The sequence below is a fragment of the Oncorhynchus nerka genome, linkage group LG22, assembly GCF_034236695.1.
Source record: "Oncorhynchus nerka isolate Pitt River linkage group LG22, Oner_Uvic_2.0, whole genome shotgun sequence".
Classification (NCBI taxonomy): domain Eukaryota; kingdom Metazoa; phylum Chordata; class Actinopteri; order Salmoniformes; family Salmonidae; genus Oncorhynchus; species Oncorhynchus nerka.
Genome location: NC_088417.1, coordinates 69,741,008 through 69,764,631, shown reverse-complemented (window position 1 = coordinate 69,764,631; position 23,624 = coordinate 69,741,008). Strand labels below are relative to the sequence as shown.

The 23,624-nt window shown below is 41.3% G+C and overlaps 2 protein-coding genes, 2 long non-coding RNA genes and 1 pseudogene across 4 annotated transcripts in view; 4 read left to right on the top strand and 1 right to left on the bottom strand.

The window, feature by feature from the left end:
- The first annotated feature begins 612 nt into the window (after positions 1-612).
- LOC115105568 (cytoskeleton-associated protein 2-like) lies at positions 613-6,325 on the top strand. Its single transcript, XM_029627751.2, has 7 exons — positions 613-896; positions 1,264-1,331; positions 1,432-2,213; positions 4,393-4,747; positions 4,854-4,914; positions 5,096-5,366; positions 5,539-6,325. Exons 2-7 carry the CDS (start codon positions 1,287-1,289, stop codon positions 5,813-5,815), a joined length of 1,791 nt encoding a protein of 596 aa, XP_029483611.2. The 5' UTR covers positions 613-896; positions 1,264-1,286; the 3' UTR covers positions 5,816-6,325.
- On the bottom strand, positions 5,020-16,888 carry LOC115105570 (uncharacterized). The gene is made up of 3 exons (XR_010460545.1): positions 16,769-16,888; positions 16,483-16,569; positions 5,020-5,842 (listed from the first exon to the last, which is right to left on the bottom strand). It is a non-coding gene; the product is annotated as an uncharacterized LOC115105570 (long non-coding RNA).
- On the top strand, positions 6,648-11,664 carry LOC115105569 (uncharacterized). The gene is made up of 4 exons (XR_003859882.2): positions 6,648-6,888; positions 7,418-7,538; positions 7,876-7,912; positions 8,253-11,664. It is a non-coding gene; the product is annotated as an uncharacterized LOC115105569 (long non-coding RNA).
- Positions 11,924-13,932, top strand: LOC115104775 (52 kDa repressor of the inhibitor of the protein kinase-like; annotated as a pseudogene).
- Positions 14,382-23,624, top strand: part of LOC115105567 (uncharacterized) — a 23,889-nt gene continuing 14,646 nt past the window's right edge. Inside the window, exons 1-2 of the mRNA XM_029627750.2 lie at positions 14,382-14,707; positions 22,558-22,678. Of these exons, the coding sequence (XP_029483610.2) occupies positions 14,607-14,707; positions 22,558-22,678 (222 nt within the window). The 5' untranslated portion in view covers positions 14,382-14,606. The remainder of the gene's footprint in view (positions 14,708-22,557; positions 22,679-23,624) is intronic.

Sequence of the window (23,624 nt, the reverse complement as noted above, 5' to 3'; positions counted from 1 at the left end):
AGAAATGTTTTGCTACCCTTCCGCAGATCTGTGCCTCAACACAATCCTGTCTCTGCACTCTACAGACAATTCCTTCAACCTCGTGGCTTGGCTTTTGCTCTGACATGCACTGTCAACTGTGGGACCTTACATAGACAGGTGTGTGCCTTTCCAAATCATGTCCAATCAATTGCATTTACCACAGGTGGACTCCAAGTTGTAGAAACATCTCACAGATGATCAATGGAAACAGGATGCACCTGAGCTCAATTTCAAGTCTCATTTTTCTTTTGGAAAATGTTATTAACACATTTCCTTTAAAAACAGCTCATATATTTTTTACATCATTTCATACACATAAAAACGGCAACAAAGCATAAAACACAGCATTTGAAAGTTACATTTAAATTTGTTAAAAAGTACATGTTGTTAAAATCAATAAAAACAACATAGCATACTTGTAATTACCATCTTCACACTTGGTTATGAACGCAGCAATACACAATTGATCTCGGGCAATAAAGCAGCATGTAGGTGATTCTGAAGTTGGATTACCGTTAGGGCGTTAATCAGTCTATACATTTTTTTTTATACAAGTTATATCAAATGTTGTCTTCCTCTCTGGTCTGGGTGTAGCAGTCAGACAGTATTTTAGGAATTCTATTATGGTTCAAACATTCAAAAGTACAGACGTACGCCTTCATCGCAGATGAACCCGCCCAAACCCTCCTCCAAATTGTCCTATGACCTAACCTCGAGACATTCGATTGGCTAAATTGAGTTTTCCCGACAACATCTCGACCAATCTCATTTTCCGTAATACAGCGCCAACGTTGAATCCGGGTTTGTTTTGCGAGGGACGTTTTATCTTGTGGCTGGCGGTTTTTATTTTTGTCTACAATACATTGAATCAGAAGGTAAGCGCGATTTGAAATTGTTATCTACTTTGCTATTGAAATTGACACCCGTATTTTGAAGTTTTCCAGTTAGCTAACGTACTATACATTTAGCCAGTTTAATCTACGTTTTGCAAGCCAACGTGGTCGAAAAAACGGCTTTCGGCTAGCTATCTAACAATACTAATATCAAATATTATTATTACTAGAGGCTAAGCTGCTAGTTAGGTGGGTAAACTAGCCATATAGATGACTAAACAGAGAAGACATTTTAGTAGCCAGCTAACGTTATACAAGCTGAATTCCTTTGTAAAACACATTTTTCCCCTGGCTTTTTAACCATTTATTCAAGCTCTGTTACTGAACAAGTATATGTGTAAATATTTAGGGGGTCTGCCATTTGTGACACCAATGACAATGGATACAGTTACACGAAAGAACACCAACTTCAAAAAGGTAATGTAGCTCTTTTTTTCCTCTTTTTTTTCTCTTAGGCCTACTACTTTTTTGTACAATGTATTATTTCTTGTTTCTTTGTCCTGTCTGCTATTATTAGGGTAACAAAGAGAATGCCAGACCAGCAAGTGGACCCACTAAGTCCTTTATTACCAGAGTTGCTCCTACTAAAACAGTGGCAGCTCCATCTGCCCCTCTGCATTCCAAGAGCAATAAAAAGGAGGACTTGGGAAAGGGAGAAGATGCTCTGAAGAAGGTCAAGATGGCAACAGCTGGCGATACAAAGAGACGCAACACTTTCAGCCAAACCTTACTCACCAAACAGGCTGTCAGACAGAGAAAACTGGTTGCAGAGGCCTCAGAGCCAGCTACCGTCCCAGCTAAACCTGTCCCTGGCACCTACAAAGGCAAGGTTGTCCAATCCAAAATAAGCTCCTTCAGGAAGCCTAGTGGCCTGGAGGGAGGTGTAGAAAGCAAAGCTTCTACCAAGACCTCGGCACCCAAAGCTGAAAGCCAAAAGCCTGGGAATTTGACAAAGATCAGGCCCAAAGCTGTTGCTGACTTGCCTCAGCGTTCCATGTTCAAGCCCCCTCAAATATGTCAACCCTCAAAATCCAAGTCTGTGTCCAATGGGCCTCCTCCAGTCTCCAAGTGCCCAGCCACATGCCGTCCAACAGGCTTTTGCTCTGCAGTCCCTCCTGCCAGAATGGCTCTACTTACCACAGCTCTCCAAAGTTCCAGTAGGTCTGCCATGACATCAAAGGGGAAAGAGCTGCCACAGAGAACCAAGCCTAAGATGACAACTGACAAAGTTCGCAAGCCTCCGGTTGCCAGCACCCTAAGCCAGTACAGGGCTAACACAGAGACTGCTGAAGAGAAAAGGTTTGTAATTTTTGTTTAACATTCTTGAATTGTCCAATAACTGATATTTTTGGTACTTTTGTCAACTGCTCAAAATAGTTGTAACCAGTGGTGTAAAGTACTTAAGTAAAAAAATACTTTAAAGTACTACTTATGTAGTTTTTGGGGATATCTGTACTTTACTATATATATTTTTGACAACTTTTAATTTTGCATTCCTAAAGAAAATAATGTACTTTTTTCTCCATGCATTTTCCCTGACCTGCAAAAGTGCCCATTACATTTTGAAATCATAACGGGTCAGGAAAATGGTCCAATTCACACACTTATCAAGACATCACTGGTCATCCCTACTGCCTCTGATCTGGTCAATCAATAAACACATGCTTTGTTTGTAAATGATGTCTGCGTGTTGTAGTGTGTCCCCGGTTATGTGTACATTTTTTTTTTACTTAAATTGTGCCGTTTTAGTTTATTTATATATATATATATACTGCTCAAGAAAATAAAGGGAACACTAAAATAACACATCCTAGATCTGAATGAAATATTCTTATTAAATACTTTTTTCTTTACATAGTTGAATGTGCTGACAACAAAATCACACAAAAATTATCAATGGAAATCAAATTTATCAACCCATGGAGGTCTGGATTTGGAGTCACACTCAAAATTAAAGTGGAAAACCACACTACAGGCTGTTCCAACTTTGATGTAATGTCCTTAAAACAAGTCAAAATGAGGCTCGGTAGTGTGTGTGGCCTCCACGTGCCTGTATACATTTACATTTAAGTCATTTAGCAGACGCTCTTGACCTCCCTACAACGCCTGGGCATGCTCCTGATGAGGTGGCGGATGGTCTCCTGAGGGATCTCCTCCCAGACCTGGACTAAAGCATCCGCCAAGTCCTGGACAGTCTGTGGTGCAATGTGGCGTTGGTGGGTGGAGCGAGACCTGATGTCCCAGATGTGCTCAATTGGATTCAGGTCTGGGGAATGGGCGGGCCAGTCCATAGCATCAATGCCTTCCTCTTGCAGGAACTGCTGACACACTCCAGCCACATGAGGTCTTGCATTAGGAGGAACCCAGGGCCAACCGCGCCAGCATATGGTCTCACAAGGGGTCTGAGGATCTCATCTCGGTACCTAATGGCAGTCAGGCTACCTCTGGCGGGCACATGGGGGCTGTGCGGCCCCCCAAAGAAATGCCACCCCACACCATGACTGACCCACCGCCAAACCGGTCATGGTGGAGGATGTTGCAGGCAGCAGAACGTTCTCCACGGCGTCTCCAGACTCTGTCACGTCTGTCACATGTGCTCAGTGTGAACCTGCTTTCATCTGTGAAGAGCACAGGGCGCCAGTGGCGAATTTGCCAATCTTGGTGTTCTCTGGCAAATGCCAAACGTCCTGCACAGTGTTGGGCTGTAAGCACAACCCCCACCTGTGGACATTGGGCCCTCATACCACCCTCATGGAGTCTGTTTCCTGATGTACTGGCCTCTCTCCTGGTAGCGCCTCCATGCTCTGGACACTACGCTGACAGACAGAGCAAACCTTCTTGCCACAGCTCGCATTGATGTGCCATCCTGGATGAGCTGCACTACCTGAGCCACTTGTGTGGGTTGTAGACTCCGTCTCATGCTACCACTAGAGTGAAAGCACTGCCAGCATTCAAAAGTGACCAAAACATCAGCCAGGAAGCATAGGAACTGAGAAGTGGTCTGTGGTCACCACCTGCAGAACCACTCCTTTATTGGGGGTGTCTTGCTAAATGCCTATAATTTCCACCTGTTGTCTATTTCATTTGCACAACAGCATGTGAAATTTAGTGTTTCAGTGTTGCTTCCTAAGTGGACAGTTTGATTTCACAGAAGTGTGATTGACTTGGAGTTACATTGTGTTGTTTAAGTGTTCCCTTTATTTTTTTGAGCAGTATATATATATACATACACAATTTGAAATTATTTTTACTTTAACTTTTGATACTCATGTATATTTTTGCAATTACATTTACTTTTGATACTTAAGTATATTTAAAACCAAATACTTTTAGACTTTTACTCAAGTAGTATTTTACGTAGTGACTCGATTACTTGTCATTTTCTATTAAGTTATCTTTTTATTTTTACTCAAGTATGACAATTGGATACTTTTTCCACCACTGGTTTTAACTGATGTTTTTAATCATTGATTGCCAGAGCAAAGCTGGCGGAGTGGCTGGCATCCAAGGGAAAGACTCTGAAAAGGCCTCCCATATCGGCAGTGGCACTCCCAAAGTATAAACCAGTTGTGCAGTCCGAGCCTGAAGTCCACGCAGTATCCACAGCCTTCTCACCACAAAAGACCAATGTTGAGCCTCATTTCTCTGATCAGACGTCACAACAACCTGGTCCTGAGCCTGAATCGACTGTTCGGCCTAAAAATGACCAGGTGGTCCCTGAGCAGGAGGCAGCCTGTGCCTCAACTCCACTGATAATGAACACGACGCTGGACTTGCTTGACAACTCTGATACATATTTTCTCCCTATTGATCCAGAGGTTCAAATGAATGATGTAAGAAACATTCTTTGTTTAGTAATTTATTTTTTTGGTACTGTAATTTTATTCATCAAAATTCTTAAATCTAACCTAACCACCACTGTCTTGTGTCTTATCACAGGTTGTGGTCAACCTTTGTGATGCTTTGGAGGCATTGGAGACGCCCTCAGCAAGTGTGGATGGTAAGTTTTGTGGTCAGTGCATTTACATTCACAGCAAACAGTCAAATTTACTTGCTCACTTGGCATCATCTGCCTGATTCAAATCATGCAACTGGAAGGTTCAAATCATGTGAGAGTAACATTTTATCATGTAAACTTTATTCATGTGTTATTCATTGGTGTGTTCTTTTTTTCCTTTTAGAGCCACATGAGAAAAAGGAATCTGAAGAGAAAATTGTGGAGGTTGAGACAAATTATGGATTTGAAGAAAGGAATGAGTTTGCTGAGAATAATTTTGACAGGTCTGAGGAAGTGAAAAGTGAAGTAGGAGAGGGAGCTTCAGAGCAGAAAGTAAGGAAGGGTTATATTGAGGAAGTTGATAGTGATTATGATGACGAATGCTTGATGGAGACTACACCAGAGGGAGCCTCCATAGTGAAATACAATCTGAAGACAACTCCATACCTTCAAAGGTGCTATTTCTTATCTTAAATACCTATTTTAAAATCACTTCCATACAATTATTGGAAATACTGGAGGTCATGGAGAACATCACTACTTCACATCTCTATATTGAAATGTATATTAAACTGAACATGGCTGTCAACTAACCACACAATTCTGTCTATATCTTTCCCCTTCTAGTGTTAAGAGAACAATCAACACTGAAGCATGTGCAAGTGGTTCCAAGCGAAAAAACACCATCAAGGATCTGAAGTTCCTGACACCAGTCCGTCGTTCCTGTCGTATCCAGCGCAAGTCATCCCACCTGCCTGGGATGCTGACAGACCACGACACCTGTGTGTCCTCACTGGCAGAGCTGGTGAATCTGGACGACGATGCCAGCGCTTACATCTACAGGAGGAACCCTGCTCTCCTGGAGGACCTGCCTGACCATCCCAAAGACCTGGAGAGGATCTGAGTCTTTGGATGAGTGGGATGAGGAGGCCTGAAAATGAATAGAAAGAATATGGAACTGATGGGCACTTTACAAAGGGGTTTTAAAATAATGAAAATAGATTATTTGCTGTTTTACCATCCATAATGGTTGTTAATCCAAATTGTGATAATATGGGCTTTGTGTGGCAAGATTTACTAATACAATAAGACTGGGTACCTCAATTTGGCATGCTTTTTGTTTTCTGTTAGTTACTTCTCATAAGGAAGGGACATTTGCCATAGCTTGATCTGCTACACCTTCACTTTTATTCGCTGTATGCATTCTCTCTGCTGTCTTACTGTGTTTGTTTTATGAATGTATTGTTTATTTTAATGTAAAGTTGATAATTTATCTATCACTAGGTTTTACCATAGATAAATTACGTACAGCACACCTTTTATCACCTTCAAATCATCTGGTAGGAAATAAACAAATGTGTGTTGTACATCCAGGAAAAGTGACACTATTCAATAAAATTATACCAAAATGGTTCTCTGGTGGAATTATTGCCTTTGAAATGGGAAATCATGTAATAACATACCTAACAAGGAAATGTATTCATTGATTACTCACTGGATTCAACTGCCCTTCTGTTGGACTGTAATTTTAGTCAAATAGGAATATGGTAAGTTAGAAAATACTGTCCTATACCTGGCTAACGAGTTTCGGAGGGCCAAACATGAACCATGTCAAAACTCTGAAATGTCTTGTGTGGATCCGAAGGGCGCAAGGAAAGCTAATATCAGTATTGGAACCCTGAGATGATATGAACAGGACAGTGACAAACATGCGTACTGAGTTATGTTAGCAAAGCATTGTGGGAAGGTCGTGATTTAATCGCGCGTCGCGTTGATTCCTCCAGGCCACATAAAGCACTGTTGCGTGGGAGTCCATTCTTTACTAATTTCTGGATAAATTAATATTGAAGTAAATTACTTTTGAAAAGCATTATACTAGCATAAGCAAACCATGGCAAACTTTTGCGCAGCTCCAAATTGCACCATAAAAAGTAATCGGTCAGCATCGCTATTCAAGTTTCCAATGGACACTGAAACGTACGTTAAGACGGTCTTCCATGCTTGACTTTGCACATTAAGCTAACTAACGTTAGCTGTCAGCTAAATATGTGCACTGTGCAAGCTATTTGGCTAGCTTGTAGCTAGTTTTGCAGCATGCTTGCAGAATAATTGTATAACCAGACTTTTGGGGTTTGCAAATCAGTACGTTATGAAAACATACAGCAAGCTGCTTGCTAGTGATACACAATGTTTTAGTTTGCATGTTATTGTCAACACAACACACAATGTTATTATGTGATTATACCATTAACTATAGCAATCATGTCTTCATTATTTTAATAACTAGTTCTTCAATCTCATTCAATGATCGCTAAATATATAAATGAGAACTGTTTTTATTTTTTAAAGTTGTATCCATGAGGAGCTCTTACAGGAAGTCAGAGAGGGTCGTTTTTCTCATTGGTCACTGACGTCAGTGTTTGAATAACTCGTTCTTAATGTTCAATCTCATTCAATGAAGCTAAATGTATGAATGAGAATGGTTTGTTTTGTCTGTTGTGCACAGATGCAAGCAGTGGGTGGAAAACTGTCATGGCAAGGATCTTGAAGATAAAACACCTGACCAGCTGAACAGACACTACAGACTTTGTGCTAAGCAATTTGAACCATCCATGATTTGTAAAGCAGTAAGTGATACTGATGCAATTTGCTTGGCATTTGTTTTGGCCTTGCTGAAACGTTTAACATTTGAAATTGATGTAGTTGAACAGAGATGTGTACTTATTTAGTGCTACACCCATCAATTTAGGTAGTTTAATAAATCGTTCATATTTCCAGAGTTCCTACAGGACAAGGCTGAATGATAATGCCACACCAACCATCTTTGATTTATCAAGCCAGCTCAATAAGCCACAAAGTAGGCAACACAAGAGGATTAAAGAGCTGGTAATCTAACAAATCATACTCAATGTATTGAAATCAAACAGCTTGTTATTGTTTCTCTCTTGCTATTATATTCTACAGAGTGAAGATGAAGCAAGGCAAATGAAATTGAGGAAAAGTAAGTTGTGCATCTTATGTTGAGGCTGTTTCAATGTACTGTGTATTCAAACCCCTTGACTTTTCCACATTTTGTTGCATTAGCCTTATTCTAAAATGATTAAAAAAAACATTTTTTACACAATACCCCATAATGAGAGCAAAAACAGGTTTTTAGAAATGTTTGCAAATGTATTTAAAATAAAACTGAAATATCACATTTAAATAAGTATTCGGACTCTTTACTCAGTACTTTGTTGAAGCAACTTCAACAGCGATTCCAGCCTCGAGTCTTCTTGGGTATGACACTACAAGCTTGGCACACCTGTATTTGAGGAGTTTCTCCCATTCTTTCTCTGCAGATTCTCTCAAGCTCTGTCAGGTTGGATGGGGAGCGTCGCTGTACAGCTATTTACAGATCTCTCCAGAAATGTTCGATCGGTTCAAGTCCGGGCTCTGGATGGGCCACTCAAGGACAATCAGAGACTTGTCCCAAAGCCACTCCTGTGTTGTCCTGTTGGAAGGTGAACCTTCACCCCTGTCTGAGGTCCTGAGCACTCTGGAGCAGGTTTTCATCAAGGAGCTCTCTGTACTTTGCTCCGTACATCTTTCCCTCAATCCTGACTTGTCTCACTGCCACTGAAAAACATCCCCATAGCATGATGATTATGCTGCCAGCACCACCGTGTTTCACCGTAGGGATGGTGCCAGGTTTCCTCCAGACGTGATGCTTGGCATTCAGGCTAAAGAGTTCAATCTTGGTTTCATCAGACCAGAGAATCTTGTTTTTCATGATCCTTTAGAATTTGCCAAAAGGCACCTAAGCGGGCTGTCATGTGCCCTTCACTGAGGAGTGGCTTCCATCTGGCCACTGTATTGGCCTGATTGGCGGAGTGCTGCAGAAATGGTTGTCCTTCTGGAAGATTCTCCCATCTCCAGAGGAAATCTGGAGCTCTGTCAGAGTGACCATCAGGTTCTTGGTCATCTCTTTGACCAATGCCCTTCTCCACTGATTGCTCAGTTTGGCCTGGTGACCAGCTCTAGGAAGAGTCTTGGTGGTTCCAAACTTCTTACATTTAGGAATGATGGAGGCCACTGTGTTCTTGGGGACCTTCAAATCTGCAGATTTTTTTTGGTACCCTTCCCCAGATCTGTGCCTCGACACAATCTTGTCTCTGCGCTCTACGGACAATTCCTTCAACCTCATGGCTTGGTTTTTGCTCTGACATACACTGTCAACTGTGGGACCTTTTATATAGGCAGGTTTGTGCCTTTCCAAATAATGTCCAATCAATTGAATTTACCACAGGTGGACTCCAATAAAGTTGTAGTAACACCAAGGAGGATCAAAGGAAACAATGCACCTGAGCTTAATTTCGAGTCTCATAGCAAAGGTTCTGAATACTTATTTAAATATGCTATTTTTTATTTGTAATACATCAACAACAAAAACTATAAGCTCTTTTCTCTTTGTCATTATGGGGAATTGGGTGTAAATTGAGGGGGGGGGTATTTCAATTTTAGAATAAAGCTGTAACATAAAATGTGGATAAAGTCAAGGGGTCTGCATACTTTCTGAATGCTTTGCAATGCAATAATATTCTAGGATTAAATTGAATGACTAGTGTGGATGTATTTCCCTTTTCATCATGAGACAATGCCCTATCACTGAGGCTAGGTAACATGGTCACCACCGATTAAATCCATGATTATCGAAAACTTCATGCCATGCCTTCCTCCTGGCTACTCCAAACTCGGCCAACAGCCCCCCCGCAGCTACTCGTCCAAGCTTCTCCAGCTTCTCCTTTACCCAAAACCAGATAGCAGATGTTCTGAAAGAGCTGCAAAACCTGGACCCGTACAAATCAGCTGGGCTTGACAATCTGGACCCTCTATTTCTGAAACTATCCGCCGCCATTGTCGCAACCCCTATTACCAGCCTGTTCAACCTCTCTTTCATATCGTCTAAGATCCCCAAGGATTGGAAAGCTGACGCAGTCATCCCCCTCTTCAAAGGGGGAGACACCCTGGACCCAAACTGTTACAGACCTATATCCATCCTGCCTATCTAAGGTCTTCGAAAGTCAAGTCAACAAACAGGTCACTGACCATCTCGAATCCCACCGTACCTTCTCCGCTGTGCAATCTGGTTTCCGAGCCGGTCACGGGTGCACCTCAGCCACGCTCAAGGTACTAAACGATATCATAACCGACATCGATAAAAGACAGTACTGTGCAGCCGTCTTCATCGACCTGGCCAAGGCTTTCGACTCTGTCAATCACCATATTCTTATCGGCAGACTCGGTAGCCTCGGTTTTTCTAATGACTGCCTTGCCTGGTTCACCAACTACTTTGCAGACAGAGTTCAGTGTGTCAAATCGGAGGGCATGTTGTCCGGTCCTCTGGCAGTCTCTATGGGGGTGCCACAGGGTTCAATTCTCGGCCCGACTCTTTTCTCTGTATATATATCAATGATGTTGCTCTTGCTGCGGGCGATTCCCTGATCCACCTCTACGCAGACGACGCCATTCTGTATACTTCTGGCCCTTCCTTGGACACTGTGCTATCTAACCTCCAAACGAGCTTCAATGCCATACAACACTCCTTCTGTTGCCTCCAACTGCTCTTAAACGCTAGTAAAACCAAATGCATGCTTTTCAACCGTTCGCTGCCTGCACCCGCACGCCCGACTAGCATCACCACCCTGGATGGTTCCGACCTAGAATATGTGGACATCTATAAGTACCTAGGTGTCTGGCTCCTTCCAGACTCGTATCAAACATCTCCAATCGAAAATCAAATCTAGAGTCGGCTTTCTATTCCGCAACAAAGTCTCCTTCACTCACGCCGCCAAACTTACCCTTGTAAAACTGACTATCCTACCGATCCTCGACTTTGGCGACGTCATCTACAAAATAGCCTCCAATACTCTACTCAGCAAACTGGATGCAGTTTATCACAGTGCCATCCGTTTTATTACTAAAGCACCTTATACCACCCACCACTGCGACCTGTATGCTCTAGTCGGCTGGCCCTCGCTACATATTCGTCGCCAGACCCACTGGCTCCAGGTCATCTACAAGTCCATGCTAGGTAAAGCTCCGCCTTATCTCAGTTCACTGGTCACGATGGCAACACCCACCCGTAGCACGCGCTCCAGCAGGTGTATCTCACTGATCATCCCTAAAGCCAACACCTCATTCGGCCGCCTTTCGTTCCAATTCTCTGCTGCCTGTGACTGGAACGAATTGCAAAAATCGCTGAAGTTGGAGACTTTTATCTCCCTCACCAACTTCAAACATCTGCTATCTGAGCAGCTAACCGATCGCTGCAGCTGTACATAGTCTATCGGTAAATAGCCCACCCAATTTACCTACCTCATCCCCATACTGTTTATATTTATTTACTTTTCTGCTCTTTTGCACACCAGTATCTCTACCTGTACATGACCATCTGATCATTTATATTCCAGTGTTAATTTGCAAAATTGTAATTATTCGCCTACCTCCTCATGCCTTTTGCACACAATGTATATAGACTATTTTTTTCCTTTTTTTCTACTGTGTTATTGACTTGTTAATTGTTTACTCCATGTGTAACTCTGTGTTGTTGTCTGTTCACACTGCTATGCTTTCTTGGCCAGGTCGCAGTTGTAAATGAGAACTTGTTCTCAACTAGCCTACCTGGTTAAATAAAGGTAAAATAAAAAAATATCACAGGACCCACATAAGCAAAAAGTTACACTAATCTTATTTTTAATCAATATTACTTCATTTTCCTATAGAGGACTCTGGACCAATCAAAGATTAGCAAAGATGATGGTGAAGGCCAAGATGACTCCGAGACAAACCACCCCCCCAGCTGACCTCTGAGGAGAAGAAGCACAGAGAATATCTCAAATCACTATTTGAAGTTCTTCTGGTGTTGGGGAAACAGAACATACCTCTGAATAGACATACTGAGGAGGTGCAGGAGTGCGACGGTCTCACTCCAAGCAACTTCCAGGCATTGTTGGAGTACCGAATGAGGTGAGTGCCATATCCCCATATTCTTACGTTTTTTTTTAACCAGGCCAACTGCTTGCGGGAGAAGTTTGTGGGATTCCTTCCTTTTGAGGGAGATGAGGAGACCCTGATGGAGAGGCTGCTGACTGAGGTGACAAAGAAATGGGGCTTGAATATGGACTACTGCAGAGGGCAGGCCCACTTAAGCTCATTTGTGCATTCTTGCAAAATGAAAGCCATTGCAACCAAACTCACAGAAGTATCCCACAGCAGTGCACACACCAAGTTCCACCTGTGCCTTGAATGTCTCACTGGCAAGTGGAGTGGCTTTGACAGGCATTCAGATTGTCGTGTCTACTTTCAAGAATATTGATAATTTTTTTCAACAAGTTACCTTCACTGCAATTGGAGTTGGAGAATGCCATCTCCATTTTCCATCAGGGCAATGAAGAGAAGGCCAGTGATCTGAAAGTGGCCTGCCATACCAACTGGACAATGAGGCATGATACATTTGAGGTGGCAGTCGACGTCGTGGAATCTCTACTGCTCTGCGTAGATAGTGTTCATGACGATGAAGATCTGAGGTGGAATGACCAAGACACACATGATGCCTTGGAGATATCAGAGGCTCTGGCTGATTTTGAGTTTGTTGCAGCGTTGGTTGTACTGAAAAACACCATGTCATTCACAACAGCCTTCGGCAAGAACTTGCAAAGGCCTACGATAGATGTCTACTTTGCTGCAAGCAGCTTGACCGCTGTGTTGCACTTGCTGAACGAGGTCTTGGATAACATTGAGGTGTACCATGATTTCTGGTTCGAAGAGGCTGTTAACCTACTTGAGAAAGCACCGCCCAGAAGCTGGAACAGAAATCCAGCCCGAGAGCTACTTCAAAGAGCACCTGACTGCCCCAGTGGTGAGCCAGGTCATCAAAGAACTGGACAACCTCTTCTCTGAGAACCACCTTAACACCCTGAGATATTTGACGCTCGTCCCTGCTGTCATGGGGCAGCTGAAATTCAACATGTTTGAAGATAACAACGTGGAGATGTACAGGAACGACCTTCCAAACGCAGACACTCCCCCTGCTGAGCTTCACTGCTGGAGGGTGAAGTGGAAGCATAGGGGCAAGGTGACCCTGCCCTTCACCGTCCATGAGACGCTGCAGTTTTGCTGAAGTGAAGTTCTTCCCCAATGTGCTTGCATTCGTGAGGGTGCTCAGCAACCTGTCAGTCCTGGGCCTTGAGGATGTCGACGGCAATGCTTCTCGTAAACGTTTTCAGATGTACCTGCAGAACACACCTGACAAACACAGATTCCAAGAGTCTGGCATTTCTAAACATACATTATAATGCCAGACATGACCTGGACTTTATGGTTGATAGTTACGTTAAGATGTACCCTCACAATGAAAGTTAAATCCAATTAATTTCATGACCCTAATGAGCAAGAATGCCAGCCTGTTGACTTGTTCTTGTATAAATTGTAGTCTGTCTTCAGCATTTGTGACGAGCTGACCTCTTACTTATTGGATGTTTGATATGTTGACTTGAAACCACTTTATTTTGGCTGTATAAAGTTGATCAATGACCATTGCAAGTTTGAGGGAATCATTAGATTTAGTATGCACCAAAACACTTAGTTTCAACTAAAGTTTTTTGTGATTTGAATTTATGTATAGGTCATTTTTTAAAATGTTTATGCAACTGGTTATGTAAATTACAGAACTGAAAATGTATTCTTATTACATAAGTCTTCTGGAAGTACTTTCTTCTAAGACCAATGTGCTTGAAATACAGTTACATTTGTGTCATTTAGCAGATGATCTTATCCAATTCGACTTACAGGAGCAATTAGGGTTAAGTGCCTTGCTCAAGGGCACATCTTCAGATTTTATTACCTAGTCGGCTTGGCGATTCGAAACCAGTGACCTTTCGGTTACTGGCCGAACGCCCTTAACTGTTAGGCTACCTGCTTTGATCTAAGACTGTGTTCTTTCTTGTAAGAATGATTACAAATAAAGATCAACGTTTTTGATTCAGTCTAAGAATTGCTATTATTGTCATACATTTATTTACACCATTTTATTGTGTGATAGCTGCATGTATGAAATAAATTGTTAAATGTTTCTTTCCTCATTGACTTTGATCACACAATTCACAGTAAAGTGCATTTTTTTTCTCAATGTATGTCTATGATAAGATGTAGCTATTTCTGTTATAACCACCGTTTTCAAAGCTTTTAATAGGCTTTTTTGACAACCATGAACTCGTTCAGTCATCTTGTCACGTGACAAGTAGGCGTTTTATGAGGCCTCGTGGTATTCCGATATAATTTACTCGGTTGTCATATGCGGAACTTTAAAAAATACAGCTATCAAAATACATGCATTACAATCGTACTGATACGCCACTGCATACACATAAGGAAAAATACAAAGATATACAATTGTGCACATTGTACTGAGATCAGAGATCAATGCGCCAAGCGGTGTCGATTTCCGCTTTACAAAGGTGTTCTTCCTGGTTTAGGAACACTCGGGCAACTACACCGCTCAACAAATCAACTTTTTACGGAATGAAATAATTAAATTACCTAGCTAGGTACAAAGTTAATTTAAAGACTTTGTACAAATATTAAGCTAAAGATTCAATACGGGTGGATTTCGGATTAATTGCACGATGCACGATTTATTCTGAACCAGTGAGTGCATGGATCCCAAAATGCCCAACCGCTGTGCGGCACCAAATTGTAATATCTATACAGATAAATCAGACGTCCCATTTTTCAGATTTCCATTGGACTCGGAGCGGTAAGTGCAATGTAATTGGGTTAGATGTAAATCGTGTACAATCCACTACAAACTATACTTTTTAAAGTAAAATTGGTATTCCTAATTAGCTAACTAGCTAGCTGGCTGATCCATTGAAACCTCTAGAGCTTGCTAGTTAGCCTAGCTTGTGCTAACGTTGATGGTAATGGCAAAGATGGGTTGTTTGCTAGCCAGCTAGCTAGCTTGCTAAAAGGCTACATTGTGGTTAAGTAAACCGTATTAATTGCGTAACGTTAAGGGTGAAGTATGTTTTAGTGAGGGTCCCTGGTCATCCCTCAAAGTTATGAAAGTTATCTTTAATCTGACAACATCCTCTTCATATGTTGTACTGTAGCTAGCTAGCTAAATTGGGTAGTCAGATTAATCAAGTTGTAATACACAATTAATTGGTATCAGTGATGTAGTGGTAAAACAAAGGTGGGTAAACTATAAACTTCAGTGGGCGATCGAGATCAGACGAACCACCACCGATATAAACCAAAACATTACAATTTTAGAACTGCATTGTTTGATTCCATTTTCATGCAGGTCAATAGGGAAGGCCTAATGTAATTTTATGTAGTTACACAATGCACATCAGGTCGCCCTCAGAAAAATATTTATTTGGACTGGACACTAGGAAAGTCCAGAGAAATAGGATGTGGAGATCTTTATATTGAAATGTTTTTAATCACGTTCATGTTCTTAGTATCTCATGTGAGCTGCACTGCAATTCTGTATTGTAAAATGCCAAATAGAATACAAATAGTTGTATTCTATATGCATTTGAATAGAACATGTTATTGTGTTTGATGCAATTACAGATTCTCTCAGGGATCCCATTTTACATTTCAGAGGACCCCAAGTTTGGTAACCACTTCCTCTCTCTGTGTGTCTACTCTGCTGCCTTCTGCATTGCAGCCTGCCTCACCCCAGTCTGCCTCACCACTGTCTCTCACTACTCGCTATAAAGCAAAGTTATTTTATGTGAATCTATGTAGCCCATCTTTTGTTAAGATTATAGCTAGCTTAATTTCAGCCAATTGCTCCTGCTGAGGTCAAGATCTGTTTAATGTTAGCTTCTAACACCATCCTTCTAGCCAGATAGTAGCTGATATTTCAGTTAGATGGCTATTTGCCAGTTGTACACTCATTCTCAGAGCAGTTTTTTTTTGGGGGGGGGGGAGATATGTCTGACACCGCAGGAGTCAATGTAATTGCTCAAATATACTTAAGTATCAAAAGTATAAATCATTTAAAATTCCTTATTAAGCAAACCAGACAACACCATTTTCTAGTTTTTTAAAAATAGTTTACAGATGGCTAGGGGCACACTTCAACACTCCGACATCATTTACAAATGAAGCATGTCTGTTTAGTGAGTCCGCCAGATCAGAGGCAGTAGGGAGACCAGGGATGTTCTCTTGATAATGAGTGAATTTGACAATTTTCCTGTCTTGATAAGAATTCAAAATGTAAGTACTTTTGGGTGTTAGGGAAAATGTATGGAGTAAAAAGTACATGATTTTCTTTAGAAATGTAGTAAAGTAAAAGTCATCAAAAATATAAATAGTAACGTACAGATACTCCCCAAACCTACTTAGGTAGTTACTTTTAAGTATTTTTACTTAAGTACTTTACACCACTGGTCTGGGCTGAGGTAGTTCGTTTCACGTCTGTGCCTGGGCTTGAGGTTTGGCTTTGGACAGAGTGGTGAATGAAGGTGCCTCTAACACGACAAATCCGGGGGGAGTAGGCGAACATAACGAGCATACCTGAATCATGAGTCCACTCTTCGCAGAGAGGCAGTCGCGATTTTGAACTCCGATCAAGAAAATGAACATTGTGACCGTTGATCAACGCTGGGAACGCAATAAAACGTGTGTGAGCGTTAATTAACTAAATAAAAATGTGCGTAAACACAAATTAAAAAGGTGCATAAACTGTGTTTACCCTCCACTAAATCCCAAATGGGTCTATATACAGCCTAAAACAATGCTTGCACAATCGTGTACATGTTCCTACAAGCCAGAATGTTGAATAAATTACATTTAAACTTACTCTACGGATTGTCTGCACGGTTGTCCTTCCCCTGCTTGAAATTTGAGATCAAATATCCACAGCAAAGTAGCTAGTTATTGTTTACCAAACTTTTTAGAGGGTGGGTAGGTATAGATGGGTAAGCTGACAACGTCACGAAAACAATGCGCATGCTTCAGTGGAGCAGAAGTCCGTGAGTTGTTGTGATTCTGGATGGCCAGATGGCTACAACAATGACAAACTGCCATGTGGGAAATCGTAAGTGACGCGTTTCATCTTGTTTTTGATACCATGTCTTGTTTTGAGGTATTTTTACTGTTTCATGTCAATACTAATAGCTAGCAAACCAACTATAACAATGTATTTGAGACAGGTGCACATGTATGTTTTCAATAAGCATTGGATACAAAATATAGTTAAAAATCTAAGCCAACCCCCTCTGTTTTGCCCCATAGTTGCGCATGCGTCGGTTTTGTTGCTGAACAACCAAACCGTCTATAGGGGTCGCCAGCTTGTAGTCCTAAAAAACATTAGTTCAGCCATTCCTATGGGGAAAGAGTTTTATGATAACCTCAGACCTTATGTTTAACACAGGCTTGTGAGATCTTATACGTTTTGTTCTATGACATTATCAGTCAGTCAGTTAACATGATCTTCATGATTTATGAATCCTTTTTGTGCTTTAATTTTTTTTTTACATAAATGCTGCAACATTTACAGTGACAGCTGATGAAGATTTATCTGCGAACAAAATGTATAAGATCTCTGAAGCTTGTTTACTACAGACCATCTTTTTTGGCATTTAACCAAAAACTCAATTTCCCCGTAGGTTTTGTCCAACGAACCATGGTGGAATTAGCCATTACTATTGCTCTCTATATGACTCATTCTTCACCGAGGTAAAGTTAGTTTTATATTGGATGTTTGGTTTTCTCTTGTCAATAGCTATTGAACAAGGCATGCCATGGCAAGTAGTATATTCTGTATCAGGGAAGGATGGAGAACATTGTCTTCGATAAAATATTTTTGACAATTGAAATCCAAATAAGACAATGTAAATTTTCAGGTTTGTTCTCCATCCTTCCCTGATTCAGAATATACCATTTTCATTGTCATGGCATGCTTGGTTCAATAGCTATTGACAAGAGAACTGAATCCAATAACATTTTATTGGTCACCTCATGTGTCAATCGACAGGTGTAGACTTAAGTGAAATGCTTACATACGAGCCCATCCCCAACAATGCAGAGTTAAAAAGTAAGACAAATATTTGCTCAATAAAAAAGGAAATAGCAACACAATAACAAGACTATATACAAGGAGTTTTGAGTGTATTTAAAACTAACTTTACTTTGGTGCCGAACCATATACCTACCGGCTTTCTAAGAAGTTCTGTAAACAATACTTTCCTGCGGATATTTTGTCTAAATTTTTGGGCAGGTGAAGGACAAATCGTACACACAACCAGTAAAGTTTAAATGTAATTTTATTCAACATTCTGACCTGTAAGGAACATTTACATGATTTTGAAGGCATGAGTTTCCGGCTGTAAATACGAATGTTGTATTACAGCTTGTTTAATCAGACTAGCTAGCAGACTATCTAGCTTTGATATAGCAGGTTACACCCCCTCCCTATGTTGACGATGGTCCAAATACACTCACAGGCCGGTTTATTAGGTACACCACCCTCTTCAGGAAAATGGTTCTCTCCTACAGACAGTGAGTCACGTGACCGTAACTTGCTATATAAAGTAGGCAGACAGGCATCAAGCATTAAGTTATGGTTCGATTGAATTTTAGAAAGGGCAAAACTAATGACCTAAGCGACTTTGAGCGTGGTATGATCGTCAGTGCCAGGCACGCTGGTTCCAGTATCTTAGAAACGTCTGGCCTCCTGTGCTTTTCACGCACGACAGTGTCTAAAGTTGACCGAGAATGGTATGACAAACAAAAAAACATCCAGTCAGCGGCAGTCCTGTGATCGAAAAACAGCTTGTTAATGAGAGGTCAAATGAGAAGGGCAAGAATCATAGGCAAATAACGGTGCAGTGCAACAGTGGTGTGCAGAACGGCATCTCGGAACACACAGCTGGTCGATCCTTGTCATGGGTGAGCTATTGCAGCAGACGACCACGCCGAGTTCCACTCCTATCCGCTAAAAGCAAAAAGTGGCTCCAGTGAGCATGCGATCCGATCCGACGAATCCCGTTCACTGTTGCATAATGCTTATGGCAAAGTCAAGATTTGGTGTAAGCAGCATGAGTTCATGACCCCATCCTGCCTGGTGTTAACGATACAGGCTGGTGGCAGTGGTGTGCTGGTGAGGATATTTTCCTGGCACACGTCAGGTATCTTGAAACATTGGGTTCCACGACCCAAATAATTCAGGCTGTTCTGTAGGCAAACTGGGGTCCAACCCGGTACTAGATGGGTGTACCTAATAAAATGGCCACTGAGTGTATGTTGAATCAATGCATCACGTGTGTGAGCTTCATGAATATAAGCTCCCCGAAAATGGTTGATTCAAAATGTTACCTTACAGAAGTCAGGGCAGGCCTAGCCCCACAAGTTTGTCATGTATACCGTTAATAATTGTAAGCACAGTTATTTTAACCATAACATTGCCTTAACAGTGTAGAAGCCTACCAGCCGCAATATGGCGCTATTATTTCTTTTACATTGTTTGTCTTCTTACATCCGACTTTAATGTGGCCATCCGATAAAACACTCATGTCCCCCATGGACCGGCTCGTACGTAAAACATCCTTCATTCAGGATGCGTCGGTTTCCTCCTTAACTCAGGTTAATGGGTCAGTGGGAAATTGTGTACGGTCTTAATAAAACACCATTTTCCCCGCCCGTTTTCGGATTTTCTGACAACTCCTGGGTGTTACACACAGCGTCCGTTTACTCCTGTTTGAATGCGCACCACAACATCAGGAAGTAGTAATAGCCACTAGCATGGTGGTGGAAAATGTTTTATTAAGACAGTATACATATTTTGCACGTTTTCTTTTCAGCCTTGGAGGATGTTTTATGTGCGAGCCGGTCCATGGGGGGGACAGGTGTCTTACCGGCTGGGCTCACTGTGTCAACACCTAGAGGTCGTACAACATCAGGAAGAACTATGCACTCTTAAGGGTCTCTGCGCTAGAGAAGCATTGGAATTAGAGGTCAACTGCCCCTAAAAAGCAACTTCTCGTTTTGAAAACGACATATGTGGCATTGATATGAGTCAAAACATTTATTCTAGTGTCAAAATTGACTACAAAGTGTAAATAGGATCATTTGGCAAGTGTCTTCACTGACATTTTTAACCTGTCTCTGACCAAGTCTGTAATACCTGCATGTTTCAAGCTGACCACCATAGTCCCTATGCCCAAGAACACCAAGGCAACCTGCCTAAATGACTACCAACCTGTGGCACTCTGTAGCCATGAAATGCTTTGAAAGGCTGGTCATGGCTCACATCAGCACCATCATGATAAATCCTAGATCCGCATCCTACAGATTGTTGGTCAATTTCTTCAACCAATGATCAATTCTATATAATTATCGAACATACATTAGTAATGGAAAGGAAACACTCTGTTTAAGTATTAAAATGATCCTTTAGTAATAAAATTGTAGGCAGAAGTTGGTACAGAGTACAGTATATGATAGTCATTTTGCAGAACCTGGGGAGAGCTAAGACATCCTGTAACTCATATAGCCTCTTCCAGTCCTCCTTGTGTGAGTTTCCCTGGCAACAACATTATAATAAATCTAACCTCCACTTGACAGCAGCAACCATCTTCTCAGCAATTAAAAGCTCAGAAGTGGGTTTGACCGAAACTTGATCTTTCATCACAAGTATAGGTTCATAACAAGGTGAACGAGGCCAAGCATCTTCTGACCGGTGGCTGTTTTCATCAGGCCTGCGGCAGCCTTGTTCTCAGAAAAGCAGTCGTATTCTCAGAACCTCAGATAGCCAGGTGGGGCCCAGACAGGAGGAGTATGTATGAACGTAGGAGGTTTCCGCCTTCTGATATTGTCTGAAGGGCACAACACTCAAACAGGTGTTAATACACACACAGAGATCTCCGAGAAGAGAAGACCTTACAGTTAATCGTAACACAGTTTGTTAACCCTTTAAAAGGTATGAGGACTTGGTTTAACCCTCTTCAAGAGCCACAGATGACGCAATCTCAATTGCACTCCACACTGCCCTTTCCCACCTGGACAAAAGGAACACCTATGTGAAAGTGCTGTTCATTGACTACAGCTCAGCGTTCAACACCATAGTGCCCGCAAAGCTCATCACTGAGCTAAAGACCCTGGGACTAAACACCTCCCTCTCCAACTGGATCCTGGATATCCTGACGGGCCACCCCCCAGGTGGTAAGGGTAGGCAACTTCACATCTCCACGCTGATCCTCAACACGGGAGCAACTCAGGGGTGTGTGCTTAGTCCCCTCCTGTACATCCTCGACTGTGTGGCCAAGCATGATTCCAACACCATCATTAAGTTTGCAGACGACACAATGCTGGAAGGCCTAATCACCGACAACAATGAGAGCCTATAGGGATGAGGTCAGATACCTGTCAGTGTGGTGCCAGGACAACAACCTCTCCTTCAACGTGATCAAGACAAAGGATTGACAGTCCAGACAGGCTACTTTAGGAAACTTTCTGAATGAACATATAGGCCTGTACAGAATCCGCAAACTCACACACACAAACCGGTAAAAGGACCCTTTAATCAAAGCCACCAGCGTATGTCAGACACTAGCAAATATTTCTCCTTTCCTTAAAACGTAGGGTAACTTGGGAAAACCACTTTGTCACAATTTTTTTGAACCCTTTCCCTGGATGCAAGTAGTCTTGATCAACAAAAAATTGTTTCTGTGTCATCTCAACTTTTTAAGTCACTCCATCAAAACGATTTTGAGGTACATTGATGTAATATTTTGTCATTCAGAAAGATTTATTTATATATGTAACGGATGTGAAACCGCTAGCTAGTTAGCGGTGGTGCGCGCTAAATAGCGTTTCAATCGGTGAAGTCACTTTCTCTGAGACCTTGAAGTAGTGGTTCCCCTTTGACGCCTACTCATTCAAGGGGTTTTCTTTATTTTTACTATTTTCTACATTGTAGAAGAATAGTGAAGACATCAAAACTATGAAATAACACATGGAATCATGTAGTAACCAAAACAGTGTTAAACAAATTACACTACAATACAGATGCATGATGAAATTCGTTACCACAATTCTGTTACAGGGTGTAGGTCCACTTCACTTACTGTAGTTCAATAACCAAAATATTTTTTCCTCAAACAAAGGTTTCATATAATAGCTGACACTTCATTCCATCTGCAGACATATTTGTATCTTAATTCTGAGCAGATTTAAGATTTTTGAGGGAAAACTTGGTCATGCAAAAAACTGAGAATGTCCTGAAATTCTGTCCCGAAATTCTGTTACCTAACTTTGCATCTGCACAGTTCTTCCAGTAAATATCTGGAAGTTCTTCCAGAAAAATATCTGTGTAAATTCTATTAAAAGTAGGCCTTGTTCATAGAGTTGTATGATTAGTTTAACTTTGAAATAAATGTGTTTGTTTGGCATTTTGTGTGAAAAAAATCAATCTCAGTGTAAATCCATTACCGTGGTTTACGGTAGTAGACCTACCTTCCATGTCGCTAAACAGTCACAGGACGGTTTGCTAGTGATATGCAGATAGACCTTTTCATCAGTCTATAGCATGGGGGCAGGCCTATCCTTATTGCAGTTTTGAAATCTAATCCTGTGAATTTTTCCTTTCAGATGTAAACAATGGTTGAATAATTGTCATCGATCTGACTTGGAGCCAAAAACCCCTGAGGAGTTACACAATTCCTTCCAAATTTGTGCAAATCATTTTGAGCCTTCCTTGATTTGTCGTGATGTAAGTATTATTATTTACTGAAGAGACCAGTTATCAAGGGCTGAGAATTGCCAGGGACCTAGCAATAATATATTATCACGATACTTAGGTGCCTATACGAGTAATATTGCAACGCTCCCAATTCTATATATATTGCAATTCAATCCTGCAATTTGATCTTGCAAACATATTGATGCAAACAGAATATATTCTGAGCAGATTAAGATTTTTGGGGGAAAACTTCTGGGAAAACTTCTGCTCAATATCTGTCTGCTTGCAGAGAGACGAGAGAGCATGAGAAAATGTGTCATGGAAATAAGTGTTGAAAACATGTTATTGGCTCACTTTCTTTAAAGATGGAGAACAAGCTATAGGAGGTTACAACTGGAGGTACAACTGACTTTGTTTGTTTTTTACAAATTGATGCCTGGAGTCAAAGTATTGATATAATATAGTCCAAAATAAAATTGTGATATGTAAATATAGATTTCCCCCCCATCACTAGTTACAGTGCATCCTGAAAGTATTCAGACCCCTTCCCTTTTTCCACATTTTGTTAAGCTACAGCCTTATTCTAAAATTGATTATTGAAAATGTTTCCTTCATCAATCTACACACAGTACCCCATAATGACAAAGTGAAAACAGGTTTTTAGAAATGTTTGCGAATGTATTAAAAATTAAAACGGATACCTTATTTACATAAGTATTCAGACCCTTTGCTGTGAGACTCAAAATTGAGCTCAGGTGCATCCGGTTTCCATTGATCATCCTTGAGAGGTTTCTACAACTTGATTGGAGTCCACTTGTGGTAAATACAATTGATTGGACATTATTTGGAAAGGCACACACCTGTCTATACAGTGGGGCAAAAAAGTATTTAGTCAGCCACCAATTGTGCATGTTCTCCCACTTAAAAAGATGAGAGAGGCCTGTAATTTTCATCATAGGTACACTTCAACTATGAC

What these genes read in the sequence shown, in the direction of transcription:
- LOC115105568 (XM_029627751.2), top strand. Translation starts at nt 1,287, where the DNA reads ATGACAATGGATACAGTTACACGAAAGAACACCAACTTCAAAAAG. An exon ending in GAGACTGCTGAAGAGAAAAG is followed by an intron (nt 2,214 to 4,392) that starts GTTTGTAATTTT and finishes ATTGATTGCCAG; the next exon opens with AGCAAAGCTGGCGGAGTGGC. An exon ending in GCCCTCAGCAAGTGTGGATG is followed by an intron (nt 4,915 to 5,095) that starts GTAAGTTTTGTG and finishes TTTTCCTTTTAG; the next exon opens with AGCCACATGAGAAAAAGGAA.